General features: G+C 40.3%; 1 protein-coding gene across 14 annotated transcripts in view; it reads left to right on the forward strand.

Moving 5' to 3' along the window:
* GRIP1 (glutamate receptor interacting protein 1) overlaps nucleotides 1–15147 on the forward strand; it is a 684764-nt gene that overhangs the window by 444764 nt on the left and 224853 nt on the right. The window contains exon 1 of one of the 14 annotated variants that reach the window (XM_086712896.1): nucleotides 1406–1906. The exons of 12 other annotated variants lie outside the window; for them this stretch is intronic. In XM_086712896.1, coding sequence (XP_086569022.1) covers nucleotides 1624–1906 — 283 coding nt within the window. In that variant the 5' untranslated portion in view covers nucleotides 1406–1623. Of the gene's footprint in view, nucleotides 1–1405; nucleotides 1907–15147 lie in introns of those variants that run through there. One more of the 14 variants, XM_086712897.1, reaches the window with a different exon arrangement.

Consider the following 15147-nt stretch of genomic DNA (forward strand, 5'->3'; position numbering starts at 1 on the left):
TGGCAAGAATCTTACTGTCCCTTTCCTAGTTAACCTTCTTTCCCTTTCTTTCTTCACACATCTATCACTTCCTTTAGATAAAAAGTCTTAATCTATGGTTCAGATGCAAGGGGACTATGAATGGGCTTCCAGAATCTTAGAACCCATTGTGTTTGTGTCTGCCATCGTGCATTTTTGTAGGAAGAGGATCCATAGTTTTCTCCAGGTTCTTCGAGGCCTCTGCATAACTCCATTACATTAGAGGAAATTAAATGACATTCCACAGATGGTAATTTTGGGTATTATGATGTCACGGAATGTAACATTCTGAAAATACAGCATATCCACTTGAATTTCAAAGGACTGAAAGTGAGTACTCTCTCTTTGGCACTACTTATATTGTTATCAAATAAATGGCATTTCCCCTTGCACATACCAGTAAATACTCTTAAGTGTTTTAGAGACATGAGAGACCATGGAAGCCAGGCACCCTAGCTTGGCAGACATTTCCAGCATGTTACCGGTGGCTGACATTTAGAAATCACAGGTCACACTGGCAGTTCCAGCACACATGCGAAAGTGGACCGGGGGTCTAGTGCAGTGGTTAAGTTCAAGCTCAGATCCAGCCACTGGGGTTCAACCTTGGCTGTGTGCTTCCCTACGCGATACCTTCAGACAAACTACTTAATCCTCATGTGCCACATATTCCTATCTCAAAAATGAGGTTACTGATAACACCTGTTTTTTATAGTTGCCATGGAGAGTAAGTGGTCGATACAAGGTGGCACTACAGAGGCTCACAGCTGCTGAACTCTTGCACCAAGGCCAGAGTGCCAGAAGGTCAGAGGACCCAGTGGCCCCCCGCTAAATCTGCTCCTTTCCGCACTCACCTCATCTTGCTCCCTAGTCTCTATTTGCCATCATTTCTGTGCCAGGGTCCCCTATTCCTGTCTTCTTGTCTTCAGACATGGCTTCCCCTGTCCTATGAATGGAGTGGGGACAGATGTAGGGAATAAAAGCTATGACATAATTCTGGAGGCTTGTCTGTTTTAATGTAGCAAATACAAATATCTCAAGACTCCAGAATTACTTATCCAATCCAGTAAAACTAAAACCGAAGGAGAGCTGGGACGCCGGGATGGCTCAGTCAGTTAGGCGTCCGACTTTGGCTCAGGTTATACGCTCACGGTTCACGAGTTCAAGCCCCGCATTGGGCTTTGTTCTGACAGCTCAGAGCCTGGAGCCCGCCTGCTTTGGAGTCTCTCTCTGCCCCTCCCCCGCGCATGCTCTGTCTCTCCAAAATGAATGAACATTGAAAAACAATTTTTAATAAAATTAAAAAAAAAATAAAACCAAAGGAGAGCAACACCTGTATTTTATGTTTTACCTGGCAAGGTTCATCTTCTTAGTTCCCTAGTATGTTTCTACAGTATAGCTTATGCTTATGCTCAATAAAGCTGTCAATCAATGCAGGGCTTGAGAGCTCAATATACTTACAGCGTAAAAGGGGATAAAAAGCAATTGTGTTGTAAAACAGAAATACAGGTGATGCAAAGATTAGCAAGGATTCTGTATCATCACCCATTCCTATTTAACTGAAATCTTGTCTACCTTCGTTTGTGTTTAGGGTTTTTTGAAAGATGAATGGACATTGCAGCCCAGTTTGAGAAAGCCATGGCAAATTCAGTTAAGAAACTTCAATTTAGCACTTCCAACCCTTCTGTTCCAGCAAATTTAGTCCTCAACAGGATCTCCTTTAATGTTGATGGTTCCATCCAATATAAAGAAAAGCCATATTTCTCTGCCTCCAAAGCCCTAGATGCTTACATTGACGATTTTTACTTAAGCTGTAAGCTGCCTGATATTAATGATACAAAGGTTAACCTGCATCAGAGCCCTCTCGAGTTGCTTGCTAAACTAAACAGTGGTAAGCTTTCATTATTCTCTGAGTTCAATTTTCAATTATCTATAGGAAGCTGACGCTTTGAGATCTGTGATCAAAAGGACTTTTTCTTGGAAAATAATGGTCTTACAATCTGTGGATCTTTTTATGAGATGGTTATATAATTTTAAGGCTCCAAAACTTTTTCAGCGTTGGATCCCTTTGAACTGAAGAGTTAACTATAGCAAACACACCCCCGCCTTGATTTCAGAGTGGAAAAGCTCTTACCTTTGGCTATAAAGCCTTGGGCCGTATGGCTCAAAGTGTTACAAAGTCACTTAAATTCTCCCAAATGAGAATAACAATATTAACACCTCACAGGGTTGTTGTGGGAACTAAATGTATGTTGAAATGCTCTATGAATTGTCATGGTCGTAGGGGCTCAGGTTCTCTGTGCAGCATGATGAACGGTCTAATGGAGGAGGTAGGTGACTTGAGGTCTGGCTCCCATTCTGCTAATGAGGAGAGTCACTCACTCAGTCTCCCTGGGTTTTAGTTTCCTTTTCAGTAAGATGAGGAGACTGAACTTTATGAGTTCCATAATCTTAAAATTCTATATTGTATAGATTACACAATGATAAAATTGTTCAACTCCAGTATTTCTCATGTAAAAACTCTTATTTGTAGAAGCTGAAAAAAAAATATGTCAGCATGAAAACAAAACTGTGTATGATTCTGAATCTGTGACCAATGGACTCTGAAACCCTTGGGGATATAATCTCCTCTGATAGTAACTTCTTTTATGTGTATAAGCAGGAATAAGAGTAATGATGCTAATAGTAAGGATGCCTTGCCTGTTCCTTCACTAAACTTGGGAAGCTATACATCACAAAAGGAAGGTGGCATTTATTGTTACTGATTTTGAATTATTATGAAGACAACATTTACATATTAAGGCATGCTATGATTGATCTGCAACGTTGGGGGGTCTGCCAAACAGCTTTTTGTTGTTTGCTAAGTGAAAAAACATAGAGTGGCATGAGATTTCATGCAAACGTGACCTCCACAAGGGAAGACTATGACTCTTTAACCTAAGTTGTACTATATAAAATTTGACGGGATTTGATCAGTTGACAGGCATGATACGGGGATTGAGTGTAAAAAATGTGGTTCTAGTGTCTGTCTCACCTGCGCGACTGAAGTGCAAAATGTATTGTAATTTAGTCAGTAACCCCGCTGGCTCTCCTGACAAGGATTTGTATTCTTTTTTTTTTCTTGCGGCTCAGTGTAGAAAGTCTTCCTGCATCTGTTTTTCTCCTTGACTCCAGAGAAGAAACGGTACAGCAGGTGCTTGTTAATGACTTGGGATGTGATGCAGGCGCTTGCTCTTTCTGCATCCTCTTGAGTTATCAACCCCACCACCGCTATATTCTTGACACTTCTTTGTAAAGGGAAATAGAGGTTTTACTTTTCTTTTCTTTTCTTTTCTTTTTTTCAATTATAAAAGCAGTCACGGCAATAAAATTGCAGAGAACACATGAGGAAACAGAGATCAATTATCATCTCATGGAGAAAACTACCATCAATAGTTCTGCATAAACTCCCCCTTTTATTTTCAATGCAAATACATATGATAGCGTTGTACTACCTACTCTGTCCCAGAATCTTGTTTATTCACCTACCAATAAATTGTGAATATCTTTCCATGTCATTAAACTAGTCCTGCATCTTTACGTTGTACGGCTCCACAGTACTTCCTTGTCTCTGTCAGGACATTTTCGTTGTCACTATTTACAATAGTGTTTACTATTCAGTGTTTACTATTGAAAATATTACACTTGCCTCTATCGTACATACTGTGTTGACGCTGCTGTCCAGTTATTTCCTTAGGATGCATTCCTAGGTATGAGGTTTCTAAAGGTTTGATTTACATTATTAAACTGTCTTCCAGAAAGGACATACCAATTTTATATTCTCACCAAGGGAGTGGACGTGCCCTGATTCTCCTAGAACCTCACTGTCCAGGAATATTATCCTTGTACATCCCTGCCAACCCACTGCATAAAAACTGCCTTTTGTGTTTACTGAGTATTTGCTCTCCTTCTTTTGAGAACTGCCTGGCACTGGTTTTCACCTGTTTTTATTTTGTACCTGGAAATCTTCGCTCCATCTAGAATTTACTTTATTGTTATGGCCAGAGCCTCATTACTTTTTAAAACAATTCCACTTGCCCCTTTGTCACGACCTAAATTCCCATCTATACTTAGGCTTATTTCTTGACTTTTTGTTCCAATCAGCCGTCTGCGCCATTTCTGCTCTGCTGTCACTCTATTTTAATGACGGTCGTTTTACAACGAATTCAGTGTCTTGGCTAGGACAGAGGATGGAGAGCTTGGAAGGAGTCATGTCCATTCTCACTCATTTATTCTTCCAAGTGGACTTGAAAATTATTCTAAATAATCTCCAAATGCTGGTCTTTGGAGTACTTAGATTATATTTCTAATTGCCTTCCTGGGCCCTACACATTCCCTGTCCTCTACCCTGCAGCTGGAGGGATCTTTATGAAGCACAGATCTGCTCCTGTCATCTGTGTGCTTCAGGCTCTGTACTTGTCCCACAATAGCCTGAAAATAAGGCTTAACGTCTTGTTCTTCTGTCCTTGTTCTATAAGGAACTTTCCCCCCGACTGGGGTTTGCAAACTATTTCCAGGCAATATTTTGTCTGTTTTTGCCTTGAAATACAAGTGATTTTTCTTGGCATGGAAAATGTGCTTTGGGAGAACCAGAGCGTAGATTCTCTTGAAAGATTGTGGCAAAATCCTGTATGGCTTTTACTTGAAACATTAATCCCTTGAATACTCCTTACTTTTAGTTTTTATGCTCACGTGTGGGGAAAATGATCCCGCAATGCTATAAGAGCCTATTTTGTGGATGAGAGAGTTCTTCTTTCACAATAATGAAAAATCATAACTATTGGTTTGAAGGTGGACCGATCTGGAAACCAAAGCAGAGTTTCATTGGACGTGAGAGGGAAAAAAATCATATTTATACCACTGCCCAAAGCAACTTTGAGAGACACTGTGTGAGACTTCCATCCTGCTTTGGATACCTTTGGGGCATTTTTCCATGTTAACTATTTGTAGTTTTTCGGGTAGCGAAATCAGAAATCTGTTTTAAGGTCATTTGTTATTCTCAGGGTGATAAATTTATTTTTCATTCTGTGCTCGCCTGATGTTAACAAACTACATGCCATTATCTAATGCCAAATATGTGCTAAGTAATGTGTGTTATTAGGAGTATAAAGTCATGCACGATCTCTGTTCTGAATAACCATGGTCCCTACCTTTGATGACCTCATAGTTTATTGCAAATAAATATAACACCAACAATTATAGTACAGTGTGATGTAATATAATTGCTAAGATGGGAGTATGCCTGAGGTCTGGGAGCAAAAGGATGTGTCTCTAAAGCAGATTGGAGTATCGGAGAAGGCTCCCAGAGAAAATGACCCTTCCGTTACATTTTGAAGGCCAAGTAGAAGATATCAGTCCAAAAGGAGAAAAAAGGGGGGGGCGCCTGGATGGCGCAGTCGGTTAAGCGTCCGACTTCAGCCAGGTCACAATCTCGCGGTCCGTGAGTTCGAGCCCCGCGTCGGGCTCTGGGCTGATGGCTCAGAGCCTGGAGCCTGTTTCCGATTCTGTGTCTCCCTCTCTCTCTGCCCCTCCCCTGTTCATGCTCTGTCTCTCTCTGTCCCAAAAATAAATAAACGTTGAAAAAAAAAATTTAAAAAAAAAAAGGGGGGAGCATTCTAGAGGCAAGCATGACAACGTGGAAAGGTACATCCTACATTCAAGAGGTTAGGTTACTGGTAGTTCAGAATAGACAAAAAGAAGAATGATGTCGTTTTACTTCTATTTCCTTCAAGTTTGTCTCAACCTCAATTTAATCCTACTACTGTAACTGTGCTTGCACTAAATTCATCCAGCTCCTTATATGTGTCATGAGAAAATAGATTTCTCTCATTCTCATGTGTGGCAATTTTTAATAGAAAAATGGCAATGAAGGGGTGCCTGGGTAGCTCAGTTTGTTAAGCGTCCAGCTCTTGATTTTGGCTCAGGTCATAATCTCACAATTCGTGAGTTCAAGCCCCACGTCGGGCTCTGTGCTGACAAGCACAGAGCGTGCTTGGGATTCTCTCTCTCTCTCTCTCTCTCTCTCTGCCCCTCCCTGCTTGTACTCTCTCTATCTCAAAATTAAGTAAACATTTAAAAACGAAAGAAAAGAGAAAAAAAGACAAATGGCAATGAGGATATTTGATGCAGATGGTTTCTACAACTTTTACCTCTGAAATTTTGTATTTTCGTACTAGAAAATGCAAACATTTGTAAAGCAAGACTTTGATCACAGTTCAAGTGGACATTTTATGCCGGGTTATTTATCAGTCTTTTCCATGGTTCTTTCTAGCTCCTAGAACAATTAATCTCTTCACAGCCTGCGTGCCTGGAAGAGTCAGTTTCTACTTGCTGTCCGGTCCCTGTGGTCTACCTCAATGTGATCTCCTCTCCAACTACTACACTGTAACTGGCCCCTTGATGCTGACGTTCTGCCCCACCAGTCTACCTTGGACATCGTGCTATTTCATGCTGTGTGATTTCACACGTGCTGTTCCCTCATCCTGAAATACCCTCGCTCCCCAGCACACATATCATCTTCATACATCTGACTCCTGCTTACCCTTCAAAACCCACCTCAAGCTCAGCCTCTGCCAGAACGTCTTCCTAATCCTTTTCTGCCCAGATGCCTTGCCTCAGTGCCCCTGTGCCCCCTCACCCCTTGGCACCTAAGTGTACTAATAGTAATATGCTGTGCTATTAGTATACTATAATACTGATAGTGATATCTAACATTTATTAGTGCGTAGAATACATACATATGTGTGTATGTGTATTTGCTGCTAATGATAATGCCTATATTTATCAAGCGCTTATTATCTGTCAGGAACTATTAAATGCTTTATGTTCATTCTGTTATTTAATTCTCACAACCAAACTATGAGATATTATCCTCTTTTTACAAAAATGCTAAGACGCAGAGGGGTGATGTAAGCTGCTCAGGGCACAGAGCTGTAAGTGTTGCCTCTGGATTTATACCCAGGCACTCTCACTCCAAAGCCCCCACTCTGGACCAACACTGTACCACATGCACTTCACAGGTGCCATAAATAAAGCTGTAGAATATAAGGCTGAGCCAAAAAAGAAAACAGGAAACAAGAAATCCTAAGACTCATCTTAGACTCGATGATCTGAATTTTGTTCGTTTGCTAATCATTTTTATTGTAGTTGACATACAATGTTATATTAGTTTCAGCTGTACAACATAATGATCTAACCATTCTAAACATTACACAGTGCTCATCACGCTGACTCTAATTGCCATCTGTCACCATACAAAGTTATTATAATATTATTGACTGTATGTAATCCTTACGCTGTACTTTTCATCCTATGACTCATTTATAACTGGAAGTTTGTACCTCTCAATCCCCTTTACCTATTTGCTGTCATTTTAAAAAACGATTTTTAAGGCAGTCATAAAGAAATAGTATAGGGGCGCCTGGGTGGCTCAGTTGGTTGAGCGTCCGACTTCGGCTCAGGTCATGATCTCACGGCTCGTGAGTTCGAGCCCCACGTAGGGCTCTGTGCTGACAGCTCGGAGCCTGGAGCCTGCTTCGGATTCTGTGTCTCCCTCTCTCTCTCTGCCCCTAACCCACTCACATTCTGTCTCTGTCTCTCTCAAAAATAAATAAACAAATAAACAAAAGAAACAGTATAGTGGCCAAACTTCTTACTTTGAGTAAGGACTAGGTTTGAATTCCATCAGTCTGGTTTTACCTACACTCAACCCTGGGCAAGGTATTTAATCTGTCTCTCTCTTCACGTATAAAATGGGAAAAGTCATTCCTATCAAGGATGATATATTGAGGATTAAATAAAATGGTAAATGTGAATGGACCTGAAACAGTTATGTGTCACATCATCAGTGCCCCCGGAATAATTTGTTTACCCTGGTGGGATAAAATATAAGATATAGCACTTCTTAGTGGTTTCCACGCTTTTTTTGTTAACTCTTTGCACTCATTGTTTCTAACATCTCACTCCTACCTCTAGCTGTAACAAAACAAAAACAAAACCAAAACAGTATATGCTTTCACGTGGACAATGACGTTCTCACCCTGAAGGGGGACAGTTGATCTGGATGATTGTGTGTATAAGCCATGGCATATCTCTAAGTGGCCCTTGGACTTTACATATATGATGTGGAGTCTTGGCTGACAACATACAGAAGACCTTTTACTGTTCCTGATGCCTTTTGGTAGCCAGCACAGATTGTGCAGCCCTTTTGGTAAAATTGTGAGTTACATAGCCAACTCTTTTAGGCAGTTCAAGTAGCTTATTCAGTCAGAATTTGGCTTGCTTTGTTATCTGTCCCAGTTATGCCCTGAAACTGGAAGTTTTAAACTCTATTTATTTATGACCTTCCATTTCTCTCTCTCTCTCCTGAATTATTATATGACAGACACTTAATGCCGAGAAGTTGTATAGTGCGCCTAAGCAAGACCAGGACGGCTATGAGATCAGTATGATTTTAAATTTTTTTTTTCAACGTTTATTTATTTTTGGGACAGAGAGAGACAGAGCATGAACGGGCGAGGGGCAGAGAGAGAGGGAGACACAGAATCGGAAACAGGCTCCAGGCTCTGAGCCATCAGCCCAGAGCCCGACGCGGGGCTCGAACTCACGGACCGTGAGATCGTGACCTGGTTGAAGTCGGACGCTTAACTGACTGAGCCACCCAGGCGCCCCGAGATCAGTATGATTTTAATGGAAGATTGGTTCCCGGGACACTCAGGTTTTTGTTGTTGTTGATGATGATGATGATGATGTTTATTTATTTATTTTGGAGAGAGCACAAGCGGGGGAGGGACTGAGAGAGAGAAAGAGAGGGAGACACAGAATTTGAAGCAGGTTCCAGGCTCTGAGCTGTCAGCACAGAGCCTGACGTGGGGCTGGAACCCACGAACCGTGAGATCATGATCTGAGCTGAAGTCAGACGCTTAACCGACTGAGCCACCCAGGTGCCCCAGATGTTCAGTTTTGTTTTTTTTTTCAGTATATGAAGTTTATTGTCAAATTGGTTTCCATACAACACCCAGTGCTCATCCCAAAAGGTGCCCTCCTCAATACCCATCACCCACCCTCCCCTCCCTCCCACCCCCCATCAACCCTCAGTTTGTTCTCAGTTTTTAAGAGTCTCTTATGCTTTGGCTCTCTTGCACTCTAACCTCTTTTTTTTCCCTTCCCCTCCCCCATGGGTTTCTGTTAAGTTTCTCAGGATCCACATAAGAGTGAAACCATATGGTATCTGTCTTTCTCTGTATGGCTTATTTCACTTAGCATCACACTCTCCAGTTCCATCCATGTTGCTACAAAGGGCCATATTTCATTCTTTCTTATTACCACGTAGTACTCCATTGTGTATATAAACCACAATTTCTTTATCCATTCATCAGTTGATGGACATTTAGGCTCTTTCCATAATGTGGCTATTGTTGAGAGTGCTGCTATAAACATTGGGGTACAAGTGCTCCTATGCATCAGTACTCCTGTATCCCTTGGGTAAATTCCTAGCAGTGCTACTGCTGGGTCATAGGGCAGGTCTATTTTTAACTTTTTGAGGAACTTCCACAATGTTTTCCAGAGCGGCTGCACCAATTTGCATTCCCAGCAACAGTGCAAGAGGGTTCCCGTTTCTCCACATCCTCTCCAGCATCTATAGTCTCCTGATTTGTTCATTTTGGCCACTCTGACTGGCGTGAGGTAATATCTGAGTGTGGTTTTGATTTGTATTTCCCTGATGAGGAGTGACATTGAGCATCTTTTCATGTGTCTGTTGGCCATCTGGATGTCTTCTTTAGAGAAGTGTCTATTCATGTTTTCTGCCCATTTCTTCACTGGGTTATTTGTTTTTCGGCTGTGAAGTTTGGTGAACTCTTTATAGATTTTGGATACTAGCCCTTTGTCCGATATGTCATTTGCAAATATCTTTTCCCATTCCATTGGTTTGCCTTTTAGTTTTGTTGGTTGTTTCCTTTGCTGTGCAGAAGCTTTTTATCTTCATGAGGTCCCAGTAGATCCTTTTTGCTTTTAATTCCCTTGCCTTTGGGGATGTGTCAAGTAAGAAATTGCTACGGCTGAGGTCAGAGAGGTCTTTTCCTGCTTTCTCCTCTAGGGTTTTGATGGTTTCCTGTCTCACATTCAGGTCCTTTATCCATTTTGAGTTTATTTTTGTGAATGGTGTGAGAAAGTGGTCTAGTTTCAACCTTCTGCATATTGCTGTCCAGTTCTCCCAGCACCATTTGTTAAAGAGACTGTCTTTTTTCCATTGGATGTTCTTTCCTGCTTTGTCAAAGATGAGTTGGCCATACGTTTGTGGGTCTAGTTCTGGGGTTTCTATTCTATTCCATTGGTCTATGTGTCTGTTTTTGTGCCAATACCATGCTGTCTTGATGATGACAGCTTTGTAGTAGAGGCTAAAGTCTGGGACTGTGATGCCTCTTGCTTTGGTCTTCTTCTTCAAAATTACTTTGGCTATTCGGGGCCTTTTGTGGTTCCATATGAATTTTAGGATTACTTGTTCTAGTTTCGCCAGATGCTCAGTTTTTAATGGATAAAATGAAAAGTTGAGATCTTTGAATTGAGTACAATTACTTTCCTTAACTCTTCATTATTTTTTGTAAATAAAAAACACAAGAACCTAGCAAGGGAAGAGAAATGTAATTGTTATCAAAAGTTTTGGACCGAGATGAATCAAATGTAGTTAGGTTATGCCTTTGATAATGCATATTGTCATTAATTTCATTTATTTCATTGTTAATAAATATTCTGTATACGTAAAATAAAAGTATGGTAAGACATCCACATGCCTACCACCCAGCTTAAAATTGATGAGTGCACTCCCCTCAAGGATGCCATTGTTCTTTATCTCCCCAGATGTAATACCATCCTGTGTTTTTGAATTTCCTATTCACCTATTTTTCTTTATAGTTTCTCTTTTCCTCTCAGTGTATATTTTGGGTATTTGCAGATTTTGCTAACACAAAAGCTGTCCCAGTTAACGTCCATGTACTTAATCTGTTGCCCACATGCTGGAGTTTCTCTGGACACACCAGACAGTGGAGTTGCTGGGGCTAGGGGTGCTCAGCTCTTCAGGCTGGCTAGACCAGACCAGTCTGTTCCCACATACGCCGCTGTCAGCAGCTTGTGAGTTCCCATTTCTCCACCATTACTTAGTCGGTTTGGGCTTCCTTAGCAGAATACCATAGACTGGTTGACTCAAACAACAGAAATTTATTTTCTCACTCTTCTGGAGCCCGTAAAGTCCAAGATTGGGGTTCAGTTACTGGTGAGAGCTCTTTCCCTAGCTTGTAGATGGCTGCTTTCTTGCTGTGTCCTTCAGCGAGAGAGGGAGCAAGCTCTCTGGTAACTCTTCCTTTTCACAAGGGCATGAGTTTGATAGGATCAGGGCTCCACCCTTATGACTTCATTTAACTTTAACTAACTCCTGAAAGGCAGTGTCTCCCATACGATCACCTGGGGCAGTCAGAGCTTCAATAAATGAATTTTCCGGGGACACAATTCAGTGCATAGTAATTATAAATACTTGGTATTGTCAGAAGTATAGGGGTCTTTTGGTTTGTGCTTTGTCCACCAGTGGATATAAACTGGTATCTTACTGTGGTTTCTTTCTTTTTCTATCATGGGAAAACATATACAACATAAAATATACCATTTTAACTATCTTAAGTGGACGGTTCAGGGATATTAAGTCCGTTCTTATTGTTGTACAACTATTATTACCATAATTCATTCCCAGAACATTTTCATTTTCTCAAAACATATGAGCTATGTGAAAACTCCATACCCATTAAACAAGAACTCTTCATCCCTACTTCCTGCCAGCCCCTGGCAAACACCATTCTACTACTTTCTGTCTCTATGAATTTGACTCCTCTTTGTACCTCATGTAAGTGAAATCATACGGTATTTGTCTTTCCATGCCTGGCTTATTTCGCTTAACATACATGCCTTCAAGTTTCATCCATGTTGTCGCATCTGTCAGAATTTCCTTCCTTTTAAAGGCTGAATCATTTTCCATTTTAAGTATTCCATTTGTAAACAAAACACATTTTCTTTCTCCACTCGTGGGTTTTTATAAATTTTTTTTTAAATGTTTATTCATTTTTGAGAGAGAGGGCGTGCGCACACAAGAGAGAGTACGGGGGGGCGGGGGCAGAGAGAGAGGGAGACACAGATTCCAAAGCAGGCTCCAGGCTCTGAGCTGTCAGCACAGAGCCCATTGCGGGGCTTGAACTCACAAACCGTGAGGTCATGACCAGAACCGAAGTCAGACGCCTAACCCACTGAGCCACCTAGGCGCCCCCTCTCCGCTCATTTGTTGATGGACGCTTGGGTTGCTGTCACCTTTTGGCTATTGTTGCTGCTATGAACACGGATGTACAAATAAGTGTACAAATACTGGTGTACTCTTTGAGTCACTGCTTTCAATTCTTTCAAGTATATGTCACTGTGGTTTTTAATTTTTATGTCCCTGCTTACTAAAGAGGTTGAATATCCATCTTATTGGCCATTATTAGCCACATGGGTTTTCTTTTCTTTACAATATACATTCATATATCTTTTATCTTTTTTCTTATCTAATGGGTAACTTGGATTTATTTTCCTTTTTGATTCCTAGGAGTGATTTGTGTATTCTTGATACTAATCTTTGGTTGCTTATATGTGTGGCAATTTTCTTCTCTTGGTTTGTGACTCTGATTTACAATCTCTTTATGGTAGTTTTTGGTGAATTAGAACCCCCTAAGTTTAATATAGCATAATTGATTACATTCTCCTTTTCTTATTTAAGAAGTCTTTTCTTTTCTCATTTAAGAAGTCTTCTACCTTGAGGGCATTAAGATGTTTAATTTTTTAAAATTCTAGTTAAGGCAAACATGGGAATTTTAGGAAAGAACATGTAAACTATGGGGGAGTGTTTAACGTTAAATCTGAGACTTCATTTATCAAGTATTTATTGAGTCACGCTATGTGACACCCTCTTAGAGGCCACAGATTCTTTGCCCTCATGGAGCTTCTGTTCTTTGGAGGAAAAAGACAATAGCCAAATGAATATGGAGCACATGCCAGGTTGTCATAAATACTATGAAGAAAGGCTCAAAGAAATGCCTGTCATTAAGGCCATAGAACCCTCACACCCACGTGAGCTATGTGAAAAGCTTAGGAAGAAGGGTACAATGGCAGCCCATACACAGGACTTCTAGTGCTGGTTCTCTCACTCTATAAATTGGGTGAAACTTACCTTATTTGTCAATTCAGTGTGTGGATTGAATCAGATAACCTGTACAAAACCTTTCAACTTGAAAATTTTTCTATGATTCTGAACATCTAAAAGGTTTTTGCTTTATTAAACCCCTTTGGGAAAAACTGTTTAGAAGGAAGTGTGATAAGTTTAAGTGTTTCTAAAGATAAAAGAGTGTAGTTCACTTCCAATCCTGATTCTTAATTCTATGTCCCAGGAAGAGTAATTTTTCATCATTTCCAATAAAACCAATATGAGATTCCAGCTGAAGCACTGTAAAATGGGGAACCATTTGTGAAGGGATTTCCCTATAATTAAGATGACTCTGCAGAGAAAGCTATAAAAGCAAGTCTTCCATGATTGGCTGCAAAAAGGAAGGCACTAAAATTGCTAAGTAATACTATAGATTTCAAAATGTATATGTATCTTTGGAGCCAGTCTCATAAAAGGAATGATTATTTAACAGTCTAAATTCCCAAAAATGGTTTTCATAGTGGAAAAAAAAACGTAACACATACTGCTATACTTTTTTATCTGTGGACATTAAAATGTAAATTTCACTTTGGGGCTTGTGGAAAATCTTTTCATGGGATGAATGCTAAATTAAGTGTGACAGGTGATTGTGATTAATCACTTCTTATTACCAGGAGTGGAAGAAATGAAGCCTTTGTTGCCTAATGGAATATAACACAACGCAAAAGAAAATGCAGAGATGGATCTTTTCGAAGGAAAACATAAACTGTTTTACACCTCTTTGAAAAACTGAATGAAAGCATATGAATCCCATGCATATGAATCTTCCCATTTATCTGAGGGTTACCCTGGACTCTTTCTTGACCTTAAGGTTCAGAGTTCCTTCGAGATCATACTCCCAGGTGTGCTTACAGTATGTTATTTGATTGCCATTGACAACTTCAGTTTAAGACTTTGCCAGTAAAGATGGATGAAGCCAGAGACTGCTTAGGCTGTGGCCACACGTCAGATAGCACAGTGGGTAATAGCACAGCCTCTGGAATACAACTTCCTCATTCAGATTCTAGTTCTGTCACTTACAGCTAAGAAACCTTGGGTAGGTTATTGAACTTCAGGTAATTTCTACTCTCCAGTAAAATGGGGATAGTAGTAATTTAACCCATGTCTTTAAGGATGAAAAGAAAAAAGTTGTGGTCATCTTTAAGTATTCAAAAGTTTTAAAACACCCATTTCCCTCTTTTTCCACTTTACCCTTTTTGATCTTTGGAATTTGGGATGAAGTCTTCATTTATATAACTCATCGTAAAAAGTATGGACATTCTGGAGTGCCTGGCTGTTTCAGTCCACAGAGCACGTGGTTCTTGATCTCAGGGTCATGAGTTCAAGCCCCACACTGGGCATAGAGCTTACTTAAAAAAAAAAAAAATTACATTCTTATATCTGCTATAGAGACAGATACACTTCTTATCCTGCCCTTTACCATCCCTTGAGCAAATCACTTACCCTCCCTGAGCTTTACCTTTCTTATTTGTTAAACGGAGTTGATACCTAATGCGTGTTTGTGTTTGTGTATTTGCCTTTTGAGGCCGACCTTTGGGACACATTCAGTACTAATACATGTTCATTCCATTTTTGTCCTAGTTCTGTCACCTTAATACATCTTGTAACAACCTTCTGCTTAAATAGGAATTTTTGTATCAAGTGGCTCGCATGGTGGGACCATATAATTTGTTACCCGTCTCCATCATGATGACAAGGATAGTATCATTCACCCTTTCCCCTTTGTTACATAGAAAGTCAGATGGCCACAGTGGATTGCATTGTATGAAGACGGAATAAACTCTTCTTCCTAATGCTTACTAAATGGAGAAAAACGT

The sequence above is a fragment of the Puma concolor genome, chromosome B4, assembly GCF_028749965.1.
Source record: "Puma concolor isolate L17-30 chromosome B4, mPumCon1.1.hap2, whole genome shotgun sequence".
NCBI lineage: Eukaryota > Metazoa > Chordata > Mammalia > Carnivora > Felidae > Puma > Puma concolor.